Here is a 13,612-nt window from a genome sequence, read left to right as displayed (position 1 = left end):
CTTAGCTCCTCGATAGGAGAAATATCTCCCATCCACCCCCTCCACGATGTAAGCCATCGGGGGATGAGAGGAAGAACAAGAAGGAGGAGGAGGAGGAGGGGAAGAGGACAAGGCCAGATCAAGAATCACACACTCCACCAGTCGGGCTCCCTTCCCCCTCACCTCCCCATCGCCCCCTGATCCCTTCCCACAGTGCTCAAATCAATGCAGTGCTCCTCCCTCTCCCTCTCACAGGAGCTGGATGAGGAGGGAGTGGGAAGGGGGAGAGAGAGAGAGACGAGGCGGCCAAGGGTAGTCAGAATGACGTTTGGACACACACACACACACACACACGCAGCAGCCCTCCACACGATATAGCTTCAGCCGTCATGATAAAACCTTAGATCCTCTATCTGGGTCATGCTTTGAAAGTATACACTACCAACAAGCCATTGATTAGAGATGTGTGAGTGTGTGGGTGTGTATGTGTGTGTGTGCTTTTCACGTTTCAAGTCCCGCAACGCGCCCCTTGCCTCGTCGCGCGGGTAGGAGGGGTGTGTCCAGGGAGCGACGACGACGACGATAATCGATCGCCACAGTCTTTTCACGTCCTTTGTTTTCTGGACGAACAGGGCCGCCCAACGGATTATCTGCCGCCACTGGCGTGTGATTTCTTTCTGTCACAAGTTGGGCAGGCGGCCAGGCCGAGCTCAATACGTGGCGAGGCCATCTTGCGGTTAACATGTGGCAGCAAAGGTGTCGGAGCATCAGGGCGGCGTGACCAATGACGGCCGGCTCTTGAAATGGGTGGAAACACGTTACGAACGAACACGTTGGGTGTCTAAGCGTCAACTTATTCACTACCTGTGTTCATGACATGGGACGCCCAGTGCTCTCCTGTCACACGCATCGTCATCGAGCCGACAAGTGGCCTTCTCATCACACGCAGCAGAAGATGAACCAAGTTTTATGGGAGTAGGAGAACGGGTATCTTCTTTGTGCTATCAGTTGATCGCTGGGCGACAATTAATCAACAAACTCCTATGCAATGTCTCTCGTGATGCTTTATCATGTCCTCGTCTCTCGACTCAAAAAAAATGCTCGCTCAACTCCCAAATGCCGGATGTGATGATGGTGTGTATGCATACAAACCCATGACAAAAATCCGGCGGAACAGTCTTGTTCAGATGCTCCACCGCTTCCCCTACAATATGTACAACGAACAAAGAAGTTGCCGAAACGCCGTGCCTGAAATGATGTTTGGTAATTTTGACAAAGGTCCCCGTCTTTGATTTTGGTTTCCGGTCGTGTATGCATGCCCTGGTGATTCCTTTTGTGTGCCCCCGAAGTATGCAGAAAACCCGCCTGCCAAATGTTATTTGACGCCGAGTGATGCGTGGAAGTTGATTAATTAATGGTTGACGGGTGAGGGAAGAAGTGTTCGCTCGCGATGCGAGAGTGTGTCCGCTTTCAACAGCTGGACTCCCGTGTTTGCCTGCGGCCGGTCTGCAGCGCAAAGACTCGGTGCAGGAGCTTTCGCTTGCTCCCGAAGGTCTTTGCATGCTGACACTCGCAGCCACAAACCCGATCCGCAGTGATGCCGAATCTGATCTTGGTTTCATAGTCGGCATCCCAGCCGTACACATCCTCGACGTTATTTAGAGGACTGTACAGATCCGAGTTGATGACAGTTAGCGTGCTGTCGCTGTCTTCTGGCATGTTAATGCCGAGGAAGTTGGAAAAGTCGGTAAACCGTGGCTCGTCCTTGTTGTGAAGGCTCTTGATGAATGTGACACTCTCGAACCCGCCGTCTGTGCCTGTCTCGGTGTCTGTATCCACGTCCATGGCTGCTGCCTCATCCGCACGTCCATCAGGAGGCGATGGAGGAGAGCTCGGGCTGTCAGAGATCGATAGAGGGGGCGGCGATGCCTTTGCTTCCATCTCTTCTGGGACCTGAGCAGGGATCGCTAGTTGTTTTGAAATGGTCGATCCACGTCGGACACGTCCGGCGCTGCCACTGCCGTTTGCGCACCGCGCTTTTGCGGTTGCACCGTCTGTAATCTTCTCGCCACTTGATCGACATGAGTATGTCGTCTCTGTGATTGCTAGCTTTTGCCCCGGATGCGGGTCTTCCCAAGATGTCTGCGAGCGACTCGTATCCACTGAGGATACTACTACGTCGGCTGACGGTGTGGGATCAGCTGGCATGTGTGGAAGATCAGATGATGGTGCAACCTGTGACCTTCATAATGACACAGGGGCAGCGGTGCCACTGGTAGGCGCGGGGCGACGTCCGGTCTTGTTCTTCTTACCGAGGCCGAGCCTGATCTTATCCTTCCAGCTACTAGACGCAGATGTGGAGTGGGTAGCGACCGAGGTGGTAATGATGGGGAAGGCATAGTCGGCGGTAGGTGGGGTGGTGGGCGGCGTCATCATGTCTGCACCAACTGCCGATTGAGGTGTTGCTGTGTCTTCCGACAAAGCATCGTCAACTTCCATCGAGGCGGCGGACGACCGACGAGGAGAACCACGGCGCATGCTGGTGAACAGGGGGAGAAAAGTAGACTTGGGTGACTGGCTCGCGCCGTCCGCATCGGAGGTCTTGAGCTGCGAGTGTCGAAGCATAGACCGGCTCTGTCTCTGCTCGTTTAGATTCTCAGCAGAAGCAGACTGGACCAGGGCAGGTACCATGGACTCGACGAATGGTACCAAAAGCGAGTCCTGCATGAGCTCGTGAACAATGTTCACGGCGTCGTCCAGCTTTGAAGGGTGCGGCGCATCGGTAGAGCGGCACTTCTGCCGGAGAAGGCTGTCACGGATGTATGCGGGCAGATTCACCTCGCGAGGGGAAGACGGTAGGATGTAAGCGTCAATGAGCTTGTCCCAAAGAGAGGAGAGGTGGTTCAGGCTGGTCAAAGCATCTGCAGGCTCTGACTTGGCGACTTCGTACGTCGTGCGGTAGCGGCCGGCATCGAGGATGAACTCGAGGGTTTCCATGCAGTGGTTTTGCGAGAGGTAGGCCATGAAGGCGCTCAGTGTCCATGGCGCCTGGGCGGTGTTGGCGAGAATCTCGGCGAGAGAAGGAGCTTTGATTGTTGGCGAGTCGACGCGGGGAATGAACATGCTCGACCCTCGAGAGGATGTTGAACCTGTAGAGAGGTTCATGGCGGAGTGCATGTCGGAGGACTGGCTGGAGACGGAAGTTGGGGGCGAGGCGGCTCTTCTCGAGGAAGAGAAGAAAGTAGACGAGGTCTCACGGAGGCTAGACAATCCCATAATGGCCCCAAGGCAGTATAAATGCTGAGTGTTTTTGGGGTGTTAGAGTATGGGATGAGCTCCCTATGATGTTATTGCGCCATAGAAGTCTCGAGACACAATCGCTTGACAGAATGGCTTGTTGCGGTTGAACTAGGTAAGCGAGTGTTGAAGATCTGTCTGTTGCAGTGGTTTGATCAAGTGGCTGGTGCCCGAGTGAAAGAAGGCCGGGTCGATACAAGAGTAGAGAGTCCGGGGTGCACGAAAGATGTGTATGTGTGTGTCTGTGTGCAACAGTGAAGAGTCGAGACCAGTCTCTGGGACAAGCAAGCAATGTGGTGCGCGAGTGTGTATGTGCGTGTGGATGTATGGCGGTCTGCTCGCAGACGGTGGTAGTACAGTCGAGATTGTCGTCGTCGCTGTGGTGGTCGAGAAGGTAAGCAGCTTGGTTGGTGCGAAGGAAGAAGCAGGATGAGGTCGAAGAGGAGCAAGTCATAGGGCGGGAAGAGTGGAAGAAGCAGGAGGTGCGGACAGGCGAGTAGTCTATCGCGGCGGCCCCAGGGTGGTACATGGTACAGCACCACCACCAGCACCACCCACCGGCAGACAGCACAGGCGAAAAGAGTGGCTGCGCATGAGCAGTGGGCAGTTTCGACTAGCGCTACCTAGCACGAGCAGGGCCCACCAGCGGGTAAGACACTTGGATGCACGCGCATCTGGAAGGGGGGGGGATGACATCTGCAGAAACCAGGCAGGTGGGGCGCTGGGCGCGCCAGGCCGAAACAGGGATGGCGCGGACCTTTGCAGGGCCGGCGAGCGCGCAGTGGGGGCAGGCCCATGTCGACCAAGCGGACAGGCCACAGAGTGCCCCCGGGCCAGTGGGCAGCACGCACAGTGCCCAGGCAGGGGCCAGTCGGAGTGGGCTCGCTGGACAAGGCTCCTATGCCCCTGCCCATGCGTGGCCCCCTGTCCTGCCCCCCTCCCCTTGGCCTGCAGGCGGGTGCGTCTAGAAGCCAGCGGCAGAAGGTACTTGGGCACAAAGTTCCAAGAGGTTCCGCCCCGGCTTCCACGGCGAACCTGGAAGCCCCCGTTTGCCGCCTTGCCTGATTCAACAGGTGGGTTCCTTCTCGAAAGGCCCTCGCAGCCCAAGCCTCTGACTGCCTGGGCCCAGCGTCTCGTCCACCACGCAACTCTGATGTGCCAGCAGGCAGACAATCACTCAATCAATCAAACAATCAACGCAACTTGACGACAGCAGCCCTTCGGATCACGGCTCCTATCGTCAGGTTCTGGACCCAGCCTCGTGGCTTTGGGTTTGCGCATCCGGCAGTTGCTCGTTGGGGAGAGAGACCAGTGACTGGGCCGTGATTGTTTTGCGATGCCACGCCAGCAACTCGTCAATCCCATGCCCTCTCCACGCACCCAACCTAGATCAACGAATGGTGTCAGCGCAACCGCAAAGGGCCTACGCACGGGCCTTGCGCGCTGCCGCTGTGTCACTGGTTGTTGACCCGATGCGCGCCTAAAGGCCGCCCTGGCCCGCCAGACGACGAGTGTCCACATCCCCGTACTGCTCGCCGTGCTGCTGGCCGTGCTGCAGGCCACAGCCAGCTCGGGCTTGGGGACAAGTCCGGCACGCCTGTTTCCCAGTAGTCAATGTCCGGCCCAGGGTGGGCAGGATCGCAATTGCGCATGCGCAAGCAAAGCAATGGGCATTTGGTTCAGAATTGCGCCCAGCAAGTTGCATCACGTGATTGTCGTCGGCAAACACCAAGCGGCAGGCACGAGTCCATGGATCGCGACACGCGGCATGGAAGCTAATTCCAAGTCGGGCGAGCTCAGCGCCGTGTAACACAGCCCAAAGTCAGGTCTGATCCAGCCAGCCGGGCCCAATGCCGGACCCGGCATCCCGTCTGCGACATTCTGTGCCAGTCAACATGCAGCCCGGGCTTCTAAACGTACTCGGCTGGCTTCGTTTGCTGGCCTATGCATGCCATGGCAGATGAGCCAACGAGGCGTCTAGACGGCTGTAGTCCTCGACGACACATGATCGTCCTGGCCGGAGCTCGCTCTCTTTGCCACGCAGTCCGGCTCCCACGCCGAGTCACCCCAGCTGGGGCTGGGCTGGCTTGGAATTGCCTGCCACTGGTGCTGACCTTGAACTCTGATGTGCACCCTGGAATGTGCCCAGGAGGTCCCCCAATCCCCAAGGAACTTGCCGAGAGAAGGGGTTGCACCGATCAACCCCTGCAGGGCCTATCAACTCTGCCCGTGATAAGGCCCGAGGCCGGCCATGCATGCTAAGCTTCGCTCATACTATGGAATGTCGTCGCAGGGACGCCGCTGCGTCTGACAATCTCCGCCCTTGGTCAGCATTGCCCACAACGATCAGCCAGGTACCTGACTCTTGCTCCTCAGCGAACGGCGATCTCGCAGCTGCTGGACCAGCGCCAGCATTGTCTTAACCTTGATTAAGGCGGTCGTCGCCATTGGCCCAGGCGTCTGGGGTCGTGCAGGAGGAGACAGCCGCAGTTTTGAGGGCTTACAAATCCCACCTCTTCCAGCTGCGCTTGCTGCGAAGTTCGGTGTTGCCATAGTATTCCCGGAGTTGGTGGACGACCTACCGGCGTAGGGACCCGTGTCGTCGACGAAGATGCGCACATCACCAACCACCATCATCCAGACATCGGGGGGCAGTGGCTTGAATGCGCAACACCTCATAGTGTATGATGATGATGATGATGATGATGATGATGATGATGATGATGATGATGATGATGATGATGTCGCATCCTCAAGTCTCTCATTACAGCACCGATGAATGAATGAACGAGACTGCCAGACAACGGTCCCTTGAGGACATCCATTCAGGGATGGCATCACGGCCATGTTCGTACCCACCAACCGTGGTCACAGAGTGGGAGGGAGTGGGTCTGTCCCCCCCCGACGTCCTTATCTGCCGGCCGCCTGCCCTTGCAACCCCGCACTTTGCTCATGGTCCTCCCCCCCCCCCCCATGCATGCACAAGGAGGAGATGCACCTCCGCCACGTCGCACAATTTCCCAGCAGCGACTATCTCTCACTCGTGATGATGGATGCTGGCTGGGCCTACCCCATTGGCCCATTGGCGTCCATGGTGTGTTGCTCGCCCAGGATTGCGTTACACACCTCCGGCAACGCCTGCTCGGAGATTAATGCCGTGCCACTCTGTGACTCCACCACACAAACGTTCTCTTGTCTCCAAGCAAGGGGACTGACTGGCCTTATGCTCACATCCCGCCGCCCAAGGTGGGACGAGGACTGGCACCATATCACCACCGGGCGAGTCATAGGCAATGGTATGTACTAATGATCACGCTTGCCTGCCCCATTCCCCAGAGCCGCCAAAGTTTCTTTCTTGTGGTTAAAATTAAAGATTTCGGCCTCATGCGCACAAACGTCATCAGGGCAACGACTGCCGAGAGCGCATAGCGGCCTTTTCTGCTCTCCTGAGCCCGAATAAAGCTGGGCGTGGTCTACCGGAGTAATTAGTTACAGTAGTGCAATACGATAACCGCACCGGTGGTAGCGCGGCGCGCCCTGGCGTCATTCACATCAGTAATCCTCTCCTCTTCACTCCTCCTCCCTCCGCCAAGATCTCTCTTGGGGCGCGCAGGACGGACCCTCGCAGCAGTGGTAGCGCGCGAGCGTGCGTGGCGGATACAGCTTTGGGAGGGCTGTGCAAAGACAGAGAGAGAGAGACTCGGCTCTCTTGTCCAGTGGACTGGTAGGAGAAGAAGATGATCGGCAACGCGCTCCTGCTTGGAAAAGGCATAGCACCAACGGCGGCGCCAAATTGGGGCCGGCGCACTGATTCAGTAGTGTGTGCACGTGTGTGTGTGTATCCCTATGATGAAAACCCCTTGAGGTTTTGGGTGGATGATCTTTGTGACGAGGAGCCACAACTGAAGCCCATCAATCATGTACGTACCTTAGTTTCCAAACTGCTTTTGTCCTGGGGCTTCTCCGCCACCCCCGAGCTCTTGCTTGGCGGCGGCGGAGAGCCTTCAAGAGAGAGCATCGGCTTGTGTGACTTCTGCAGCACGGACATTATGGATTTTCTGAAGTGATCGGCGGCCACAACTCTAGTCAGACAGGGAAGGTATTCATATCGGGAGGCCCATGTGCCCTGTGTGACCCGAAAGAAAACCCGCGCTATCGACGGGGGAAGCAAAGATCAGCATGTCTCTGCGCACCCGTTTTGAAGCCCATCCACCCATGCCACTTCTTCATTCTCAGCCTAACGGAGTAATCAATCTGAGGAAGAAAGGAAAAAAAAAAAAAAAAAGTTGTCACCGGAATGCGCCCTTGCAGGACGCCATGCAGCGAATGGCTCCTACGGACAGCTGCTACTGTACGCACCCTTGCACCCGCTGCTCCCGTGGGCTGGGAGCGGGCGACGGGGAGACAGAGCCGTGGCCAAACGGAGTTTCATCATGCAGGACGTGCGCGGCACTTGGGCGGAGCAACCTTGGAAGGAGACGAGGTCAAAGCGGAAGAAGGAAGGACGGCCCACTGCGAGAAACACATACACACCTGAGAGAGTCCACTTCCGCGCGGCCACGTAGGGCTTTGGAGAGAAGGAGGAGGAGGGGTCTTTCGAGCGAGTCTTTTTAAGCTTGTTTTGCGTAAATCCGGCACAGGTTGGGATCATGGTTGCAGGCAGTAGTTCCTTTTGGCAAGCTCCGTCCAAGGAATCGCAAAACGATTGGCCTCGGGGGAGGGCGATTGACGGCAGGGCACGCGCCCCCCTCGACGCACGACAACGCAGAGGAACCAGCCCAGCCAATGTCGTAACTGGGTCTCATTCCCCTTCTTCACCGGCCCCAGACGTGGTTGCTTATTCTTTGTTGCTTTCTCCATGCAGGCGCACAACGAAACTCTTCTGCGGCCAGCCAGTCTTTCGCGGCCTGCGTCGGGGAGCATCTGCAGGGCTTTTCTTACTCTTCTATGGTGATTCAGGGTCGGTGGCCCAACGCCTAAAGTAGATGTTTATCCCCGATCATGCCCCTGCCCGGAATGCAAGGGTCCCAGGCACGCCATGGACAACGAAGATATAGGCTGGGGGGAGACCTGAAGACTTGCTGGGGGTGCCTGCCTGTCGTGCCCGCCCTGAAGCTCATGCTGCCGACGTCGTTGTCGTCGTCGTCTTCGTGGGGGCGAGACCAATCGCAAGTTTCCAACGACGAACAAGAGGAGCCACCTTTCAAGGGCTCTTTAATGCTATATCTCCACGATTGAAATTATGCCGAACGGGAAATGCTTCAGGTCGCGCGCAGTCCGAGTCAAGTGCAGAGCCGCCCCCCGTCGGGACTCTTGAATGTGTTATGTACGTTGTGTACGGACAGAAGGCGCGCCCGCGGAAAATGTAAGCCGTCAGCACTCAAACAATTACTGTGTGACTGCTCTCTCTGTACGAGGTGCAGCGTGTGGTGCCCCTGCGTAGCGGGCTGTGACTTGGACATAGAACTGAAACTCAACAGCAGGGCTCATTCGCATGACCTGTTATGTGTCTCAATCCCCAACCAAACACGCACAAGCAACCTGAGCAATTCTTCCAGAAGGAGTCTCGAAACGGCTTGGATGTCTCGGAAGGCCGGGACGAACAAGTCCACGTTAACACAGTGAAAGTTAGCAATTGCTGAGACGGATTGGTTTTTTTGAGCCGTCCCCCACGCTAATCGTGGAAAATAGTGGTGTACTCAAGCATAGTTTCTCGCTGGGGCTTGCGCCGTTCTTTTCTAATGTCTAGGACTACATGAAGCCTAAGCTGCGAGAATGCAGTTACACGTGTGCACCTGTCTCAGCATTGCATGTCTCGGCTGGGAAGGGGGGGGGGGGGGAGAGGGCTTTCATCCTTCCCTTCGCTCCCCTGCAAGTCACTCGCTCTCTCTCTCTCGCCACCGACGATGTCATTTCTTCACCCAAGTGTCTCATCTCGGCACGTCATATGCCTCCGTGCATGCACTCACCACTCGGCCCAGTTGAGCAAAAGGTCGGCACCAGCCAAGGCGCCCCATACCTGCGCCCCCGCGCGCGCCAGTCAGACTCGGTTGACAGCTGCTGCTAAATCCGCCCACCACGCATCTGAGACAGGTCTCTCTCTCTCTCTATCAATCAATTCGTCTGTCCTCTGTGCGATAGGTTATTCAGCGAGACATGGGTTTGTGCAGCAGCCAGAAACGGAATACTCCGAGGCTCAGCGTCAGGTGTTTCGTCTCACCCGCCCTGACGGATGTGGGGGGGGGGGGGGGGGGGGGAAAGCGACCACGCACCCGCGCGCGCCCACACAAACGCATCCATGCTTAAATGCTGGAGATTCGCTGTGTGCTGATGCTGTGTTCATGCCCTGGACCAGATTCAGAGAAGAGCCCAAAGGGAAGAACAAACAGATATCAAAAAAAGGTAAACTGACGGCCAAGCAGATCCGGCAGGTCCCGTGGCAGGCAGGGCGGGCGCGTCTCGGTCCACAAAACTCCGCCCTTCTCTTGCACGCTACGCTAGCTAGCTAGTACTCAATCACGGCACGCCTGGTGGGTGAGTGAGCATTTGCTGCTCAGGGACAGGGGGGTGCGGAGAGGGGAGGGGGAACCTCTAGCAGAAGAGGAGACTTTGGCTGGTTGGAGTCGGCTGCAGTTGACAGGTGTTTGGATGGTGGGTGCTCAGACCTAAAAATGGGAACCCCTGGGTTGCTGGCGATCGCTTACCCTTTTAAGTCTACAGGGCCCAAGGTCCGCAACGAAGAACGCCGGCTGGCATTGTTCTGATGTGATGTGGTGTAATCACACAAGCCGCGGCGAACGGTCCATGACGGCTCTGTGATGGTAGTAAAGGGAAGGGTCTTTTGGGTGTGCTTGGTAGACGCCAACGCTGCTGCTGCTGCTGCACGTTTGCTTTATCTGTATGGCGTACGGAACCACATCTTGCTCTTCAGCATCTCAATGGCATGATAAAAGTTCCTTGAATCAGAGACATGAGATGGATCGCCGGCGTCCGGGATTCATCTAATCATCATATCTCCAACGCGCCAGTCCCATGAGATGCATGGCACTTCCGTAGGGTGTGACGGGAGCGCGCGCGCGCAGCAAGACAAAGAAAAGTCTCGCTTTGTCCTTGACCTCTCCGGGTTTATGCTTACCTTACTTAGCAAGTCACAATGGCAAGGCCATTCGCCACTCGGACGCTTAGCCGTGCAAGCCACTTCTTTGACCGCGGCAGAACTAGACACCATCGAAGTCAAACCCCCCCCCCCCCCCAAAAAAAAAAAAAACGTACAGTAATTTGATTGTGCCTGTTCTAGGGAAAGAGTCCGCCCCCTGACACAGGACATAACATAGCTTGCATCATTGGGGAGGGGATGATATCAAGAACTCTTACGTCGTTGCGCATGGGCTGGGCAGTTCGGCTGGCCCAGGGGCCAACGACAGCGGAAAACCCCCTCTTCTAGCCCCCGGCACCGGCCAATCAGACCCTCCGTCCACGGGAGAGTGCCTGCCACCGTCCATGGAGATGATTGGCCTCTTTCCGTCCCGCCCGCTAACCATTGAGGCCATTGCATGTAGCTAACAGCTAGCTAGCATGGCTCGGATCGCAAACACGCCAGAAGTCCTCTTCCAACCATTGGGGACGGAGAGGAGATTGGGGGGGGGGGGGGGGGCATGTGGAGAAAAGGCGAAAGAGCGAAGCACCGATTCTAGCGCCAAAGTCTATCGTTGCATGTGGCATGACCGATAGCACATATGCACATACACAACACACACAAACAAACACATACATACATACACACACGCCTCTGGGCATCTGGGCAGAGTTGCAGGAGCTGGCTGGCTGCGGAAACGTGTTTGTGTTTTGGTGTGTCTGTGTCTGTGTCTGTGTGCACGCCGTGGAATGCGAGCCAGACAGGCTTGTCGCTTGGGGATCGGGGGGTTTTGAGACTACTGTGAGGCACCCAGAGGAGGGCGTGGTATAATCCTCCGAGGAGATGTTAGGACGGTCGTCGCTTAGTCCTGTGGCCAGCCAGCCAGCCCCTCGGAGCGGCTGGGCCGTGTCCTGGGAGTTCTTGGAGTCGTGGAAGGGCGCGGGTTGGTTGTCATTGCCAACGGACGAGGCTGCGCTAGGAAGCTTGGTGCCGATACCACGGCGCCTTCTTCTTCTTGTCTTTGCCAACGTTGGCCTTCGCTTGTGATGATGCAGTTTCCTCATAATTAATGTCCCGGCTTGCACGGTGCGGCGGCGAGATGGAGCAGTGGCTTGGGTGACGGCCTAGCGACGGCTCTCACCACGTACGAACGGGGGGGTTACTCTCGTGTTTGAGTGCCGAAAGGTGACAACCATGCACCCCGCACGCCCCAGGCCGGAGACAATGAGATGAGGGGAAAGGAAAGAGAGAACAAAGAGGGAGGCACCAGCACCCACAACAACAACACCCTGGCTGGCATGCAGTGATGGCAGGCTGGCTGGAACGGCGAGAGGCAAGCATGCTTGTCCTTGCTTGTCCTTCTTGTCCTTCTCCTCGCATGGTGCAGCAGCAGCAGCAGCAGCAGCAGCAGCAGCAGCCAGGCCAGGGGTGGCCCTTACTGCTGCTGCTGACGGGCTTGTATGCATCATTACGGCATTGGACAGCACTGTGTCGCAGTAATTGGGAGCAGGTGTGCTCGGCGACTGTGGCCCGGCGCCGTTGGAAGGGCGCCGAGGTGGGTGTTGACCACCCCTGCCTGTGCTACACACGCCAGACGCACGAGACGCAATAGAGGCTGGGCAATATGCTGATCCTGCACGCCTTGCACGCCGGCATGATCGGGGATTTCGAGAGGGGGGGGGCGAGATGGAACGTCCCTCTCCGCATGCACACACACAGAGGCAGGAGGCACATCACGGTGCATCAGGAGGGGTTGCAGCAGGCAGGCAAGGCAGGCAGGCAGGCAGGCAAGGCGTACCTCGTGAGCCTCGAGGCCCCATGGATGATGGTGACTGTCGGCCATCGTCATGGGCCCCGTGAAGTGGCACGGAGACGTTCTGGAAGCCGCGCCAAAGCAGCGTCACGGCACCGCTATTAGCGTCTCACACACGTCCTGCAGGCAGACAACGTCATAAGCACGAGATGCAAACGCAAATGCCACACGTTGTTGTTTGCTATTGTCGTTGTTGTTGAGCAGTGCACAGTTGCGCCCGTTGGCAATTCACACAGCTGGCAACTCGGCGGCTGTGGGACTCGGAGTGTTTCGCGTAACAAGACACAGCATATTGCCCGCGTCCCACATTGCACGTTGCACATTGCACACCCGCTTTCCCGTTGTCGCTCGTGGAAGGGGGTACTCTGTCATTGATCAGTTGCGACCCGCCAGGCTGCCGTAGTGGTGCGCTGTGCCCCTCCCCGGGCAAACAATCACATTCATCCACCATTGCATTTCCGTATTCCGTAGATGGAGGAGGCGTTGCGGCTACACACCACCACCACCACCACCACCAAGGGCTGGACTGGTTGCCTTGATGTTTGGTGGCTTGCTCGCATTGTACAGTACGCTCTCCTCGAGTCGCCCCCCTTCTGTGGGCGCACCCTGGTGACCCCCCCTCCGTGTCCTCTGCCGCCTCGGGCTTGCTGCAGTAGCGGCTTCAAGGTGAGGGTGGCCAGCAGTACAAGAGGGCCTTGTACCTCTTGTCGCTGCCACGACCTGGCCAGGTCGCCCAATCACACCCCTGGCAGCCCTGCCTCGTTCGACAACAACAGGGCTATCAGCCAGCCCACCCACGCCCCCCTGTCCCAAAGGGTCCGCCCAGAAGGCTTGCGCGGCTTAGACACTGGTGGCGATTCGCTCGTGTGACTACTCACAAGCGGGGACAAAAGACGGTGCGCGGCACTGTGCGTGGCGAGCCGGTGCTGATTGGCCTCTGGCGCGCCACGGGCTAGCCGGTTCCGGCATGGCCCCAGAACACTTCGAGAATCCTTCTAGAATGCAAACCTCCAAGGTTTCTGCACCTCGCTCTCCTGCCCTCGCCTGCTGCCCGCCGCCGCCGGTCCCGGCACCCCGGCCTGCCGCACCACCCCAGCTGGCCCAGCCGGTCACGCCGGGCGGCTTGGTCTCTACACAAACCCAATCTTGGAACAAACAAACATCTCTTTTCCGTCCGCAACAAGGAACCGCCAACAACGACAACCGGAAACCCACCTTTTCCTATTGTGCCCTCGGAATCGTTCGTGCCCATCTGCAAGAAATTCTTCTAAGGGACCGAGATCCCGCTCACCCGCGGCCGAGACCAAAAGCCCCTGACGTGTGCCACTACCGTACTTGACTAGGACTTGCTTGGCCACGCGTCCGTCCCAAGTCAGGCCAGGCAACAA

The 13,612-nt window shown here is 57.4% G+C and overlaps 4 protein-coding genes across 4 annotated transcripts; 1 reads left to right on the top strand and 3 right to left on the bottom strand.

Annotated features, from left to right (window-relative positions):
- Positions 1–1,002: 1,002 nt before the first annotated feature.
- Positions 1,003–1,752, bottom strand: B0I36DRAFT_30018 (uncharacterized protein). The gene is made up of 2 exons (XM_046152010.1): positions 1,171–1,752; positions 1,003–1,099 (listed from the first exon to the last, which is right to left on the bottom strand). The coding sequence occupies exons 1-2, from the start codon at positions 1,623–1,625 to the stop codon at positions 1,048–1,050; spliced, it is 507 nt and encodes a 168-aa protein (XP_046007409.1). The 5' UTR covers positions 1,626–1,752; the 3' UTR covers positions 1,003–1,047.
- Positions 1,753–2,142: 390 nt separating this feature from the next.
- Positions 2,143–3,343, bottom strand: B0I36DRAFT_30010 (RGS domain-containing protein). The gene has a single exon (XM_046152007.1). It carries the CDS (start codon positions 3,253–3,255, stop codon positions 2,224–2,226), a length of 1,032 nt encoding a protein of 343 aa, XP_046007408.1. The 5' UTR covers positions 3,256–3,343; the 3' UTR covers positions 2,143–2,223.
- Positions 3,344–8,722: 5,379 nt separating this feature from the next.
- Positions 8,723–10,049, top strand: B0I36DRAFT_29989 (uncharacterized protein). The gene has a single exon (XM_046151992.1). It carries the CDS (start codon positions 9,087–9,089, stop codon positions 9,783–9,785), a length of 699 nt encoding a protein of 232 aa, XP_046007407.1. The 5' UTR covers positions 8,723–9,086; the 3' UTR covers positions 9,786–10,049.
- A 408-nt stretch (positions 10,050–10,457) lies between these two features.
- Positions 10,458–11,616, bottom strand: B0I36DRAFT_435081 (uncharacterized protein; the record flags this gene model as incomplete). The annotated part of the gene is made up of 2 exons (XM_046162745.1): positions 11,056–11,616; positions 10,458–10,493 (listed from the first exon to the last, which is right to left on the bottom strand). Exons 1-2 carry the CDS (start codon positions 11,473–11,475, stop codon positions 10,458–10,460), a joined length of 456 nt encoding a protein of 151 aa, XP_046007406.1. The 5' UTR covers positions 11,476–11,616.
- Positions 11,617–13,612: the final 1,996 nt, after the last annotated feature.

This window comes from Microdochium trichocladiopsis (assembly GCF_020744255.1).
Source record: "Microdochium trichocladiopsis strain MPI-CAGE-CH-0230 chromosome Unknown B0I36scaffold_10, whole genome shotgun sequence".
In the NCBI taxonomy this organism is placed as follows: domain Eukaryota; kingdom Fungi; phylum Ascomycota; class Sordariomycetes; order Xylariales; family Microdochiaceae; genus Microdochium; species Microdochium trichocladiopsis.
Note: the sequence above shows the minus strand (reverse complement) of the source record. Positions and strands in the feature narration are given on the sequence as shown.

What these genes read in the sequence shown, in the direction of transcription:
- B0I36DRAFT_30010 (XM_046152007.1), bottom strand. Translation starts at nt 3,255, where the DNA reads ATGGGATTGTCTAGCCTCCGTGAGACCTCGTCTACTTTCTTCTCTTCC.
- B0I36DRAFT_29989 (XM_046151992.1), top strand. Translation starts at nt 9,087, where the DNA reads ATGTCTCGGCTGGGAAGGGGGGGGGGGGGGAGAGGGCTTTCATCCTTC.
- B0I36DRAFT_30018 (XM_046152010.1), bottom strand. Translation starts at nt 1,625, where the DNA reads ATGTGTACGGCTGGGATGCCGACTATGAAACCAAGATCAGATTCGGCA. An exon ending in ATTGTAGGGGAAGCGGTGGA is followed by an intron (nt 1,100 to 1,170) that starts GCATCTGAACAA and finishes TCATCACATCCG; the next exon opens with GCATTTGGGAGTTGAGCGAG.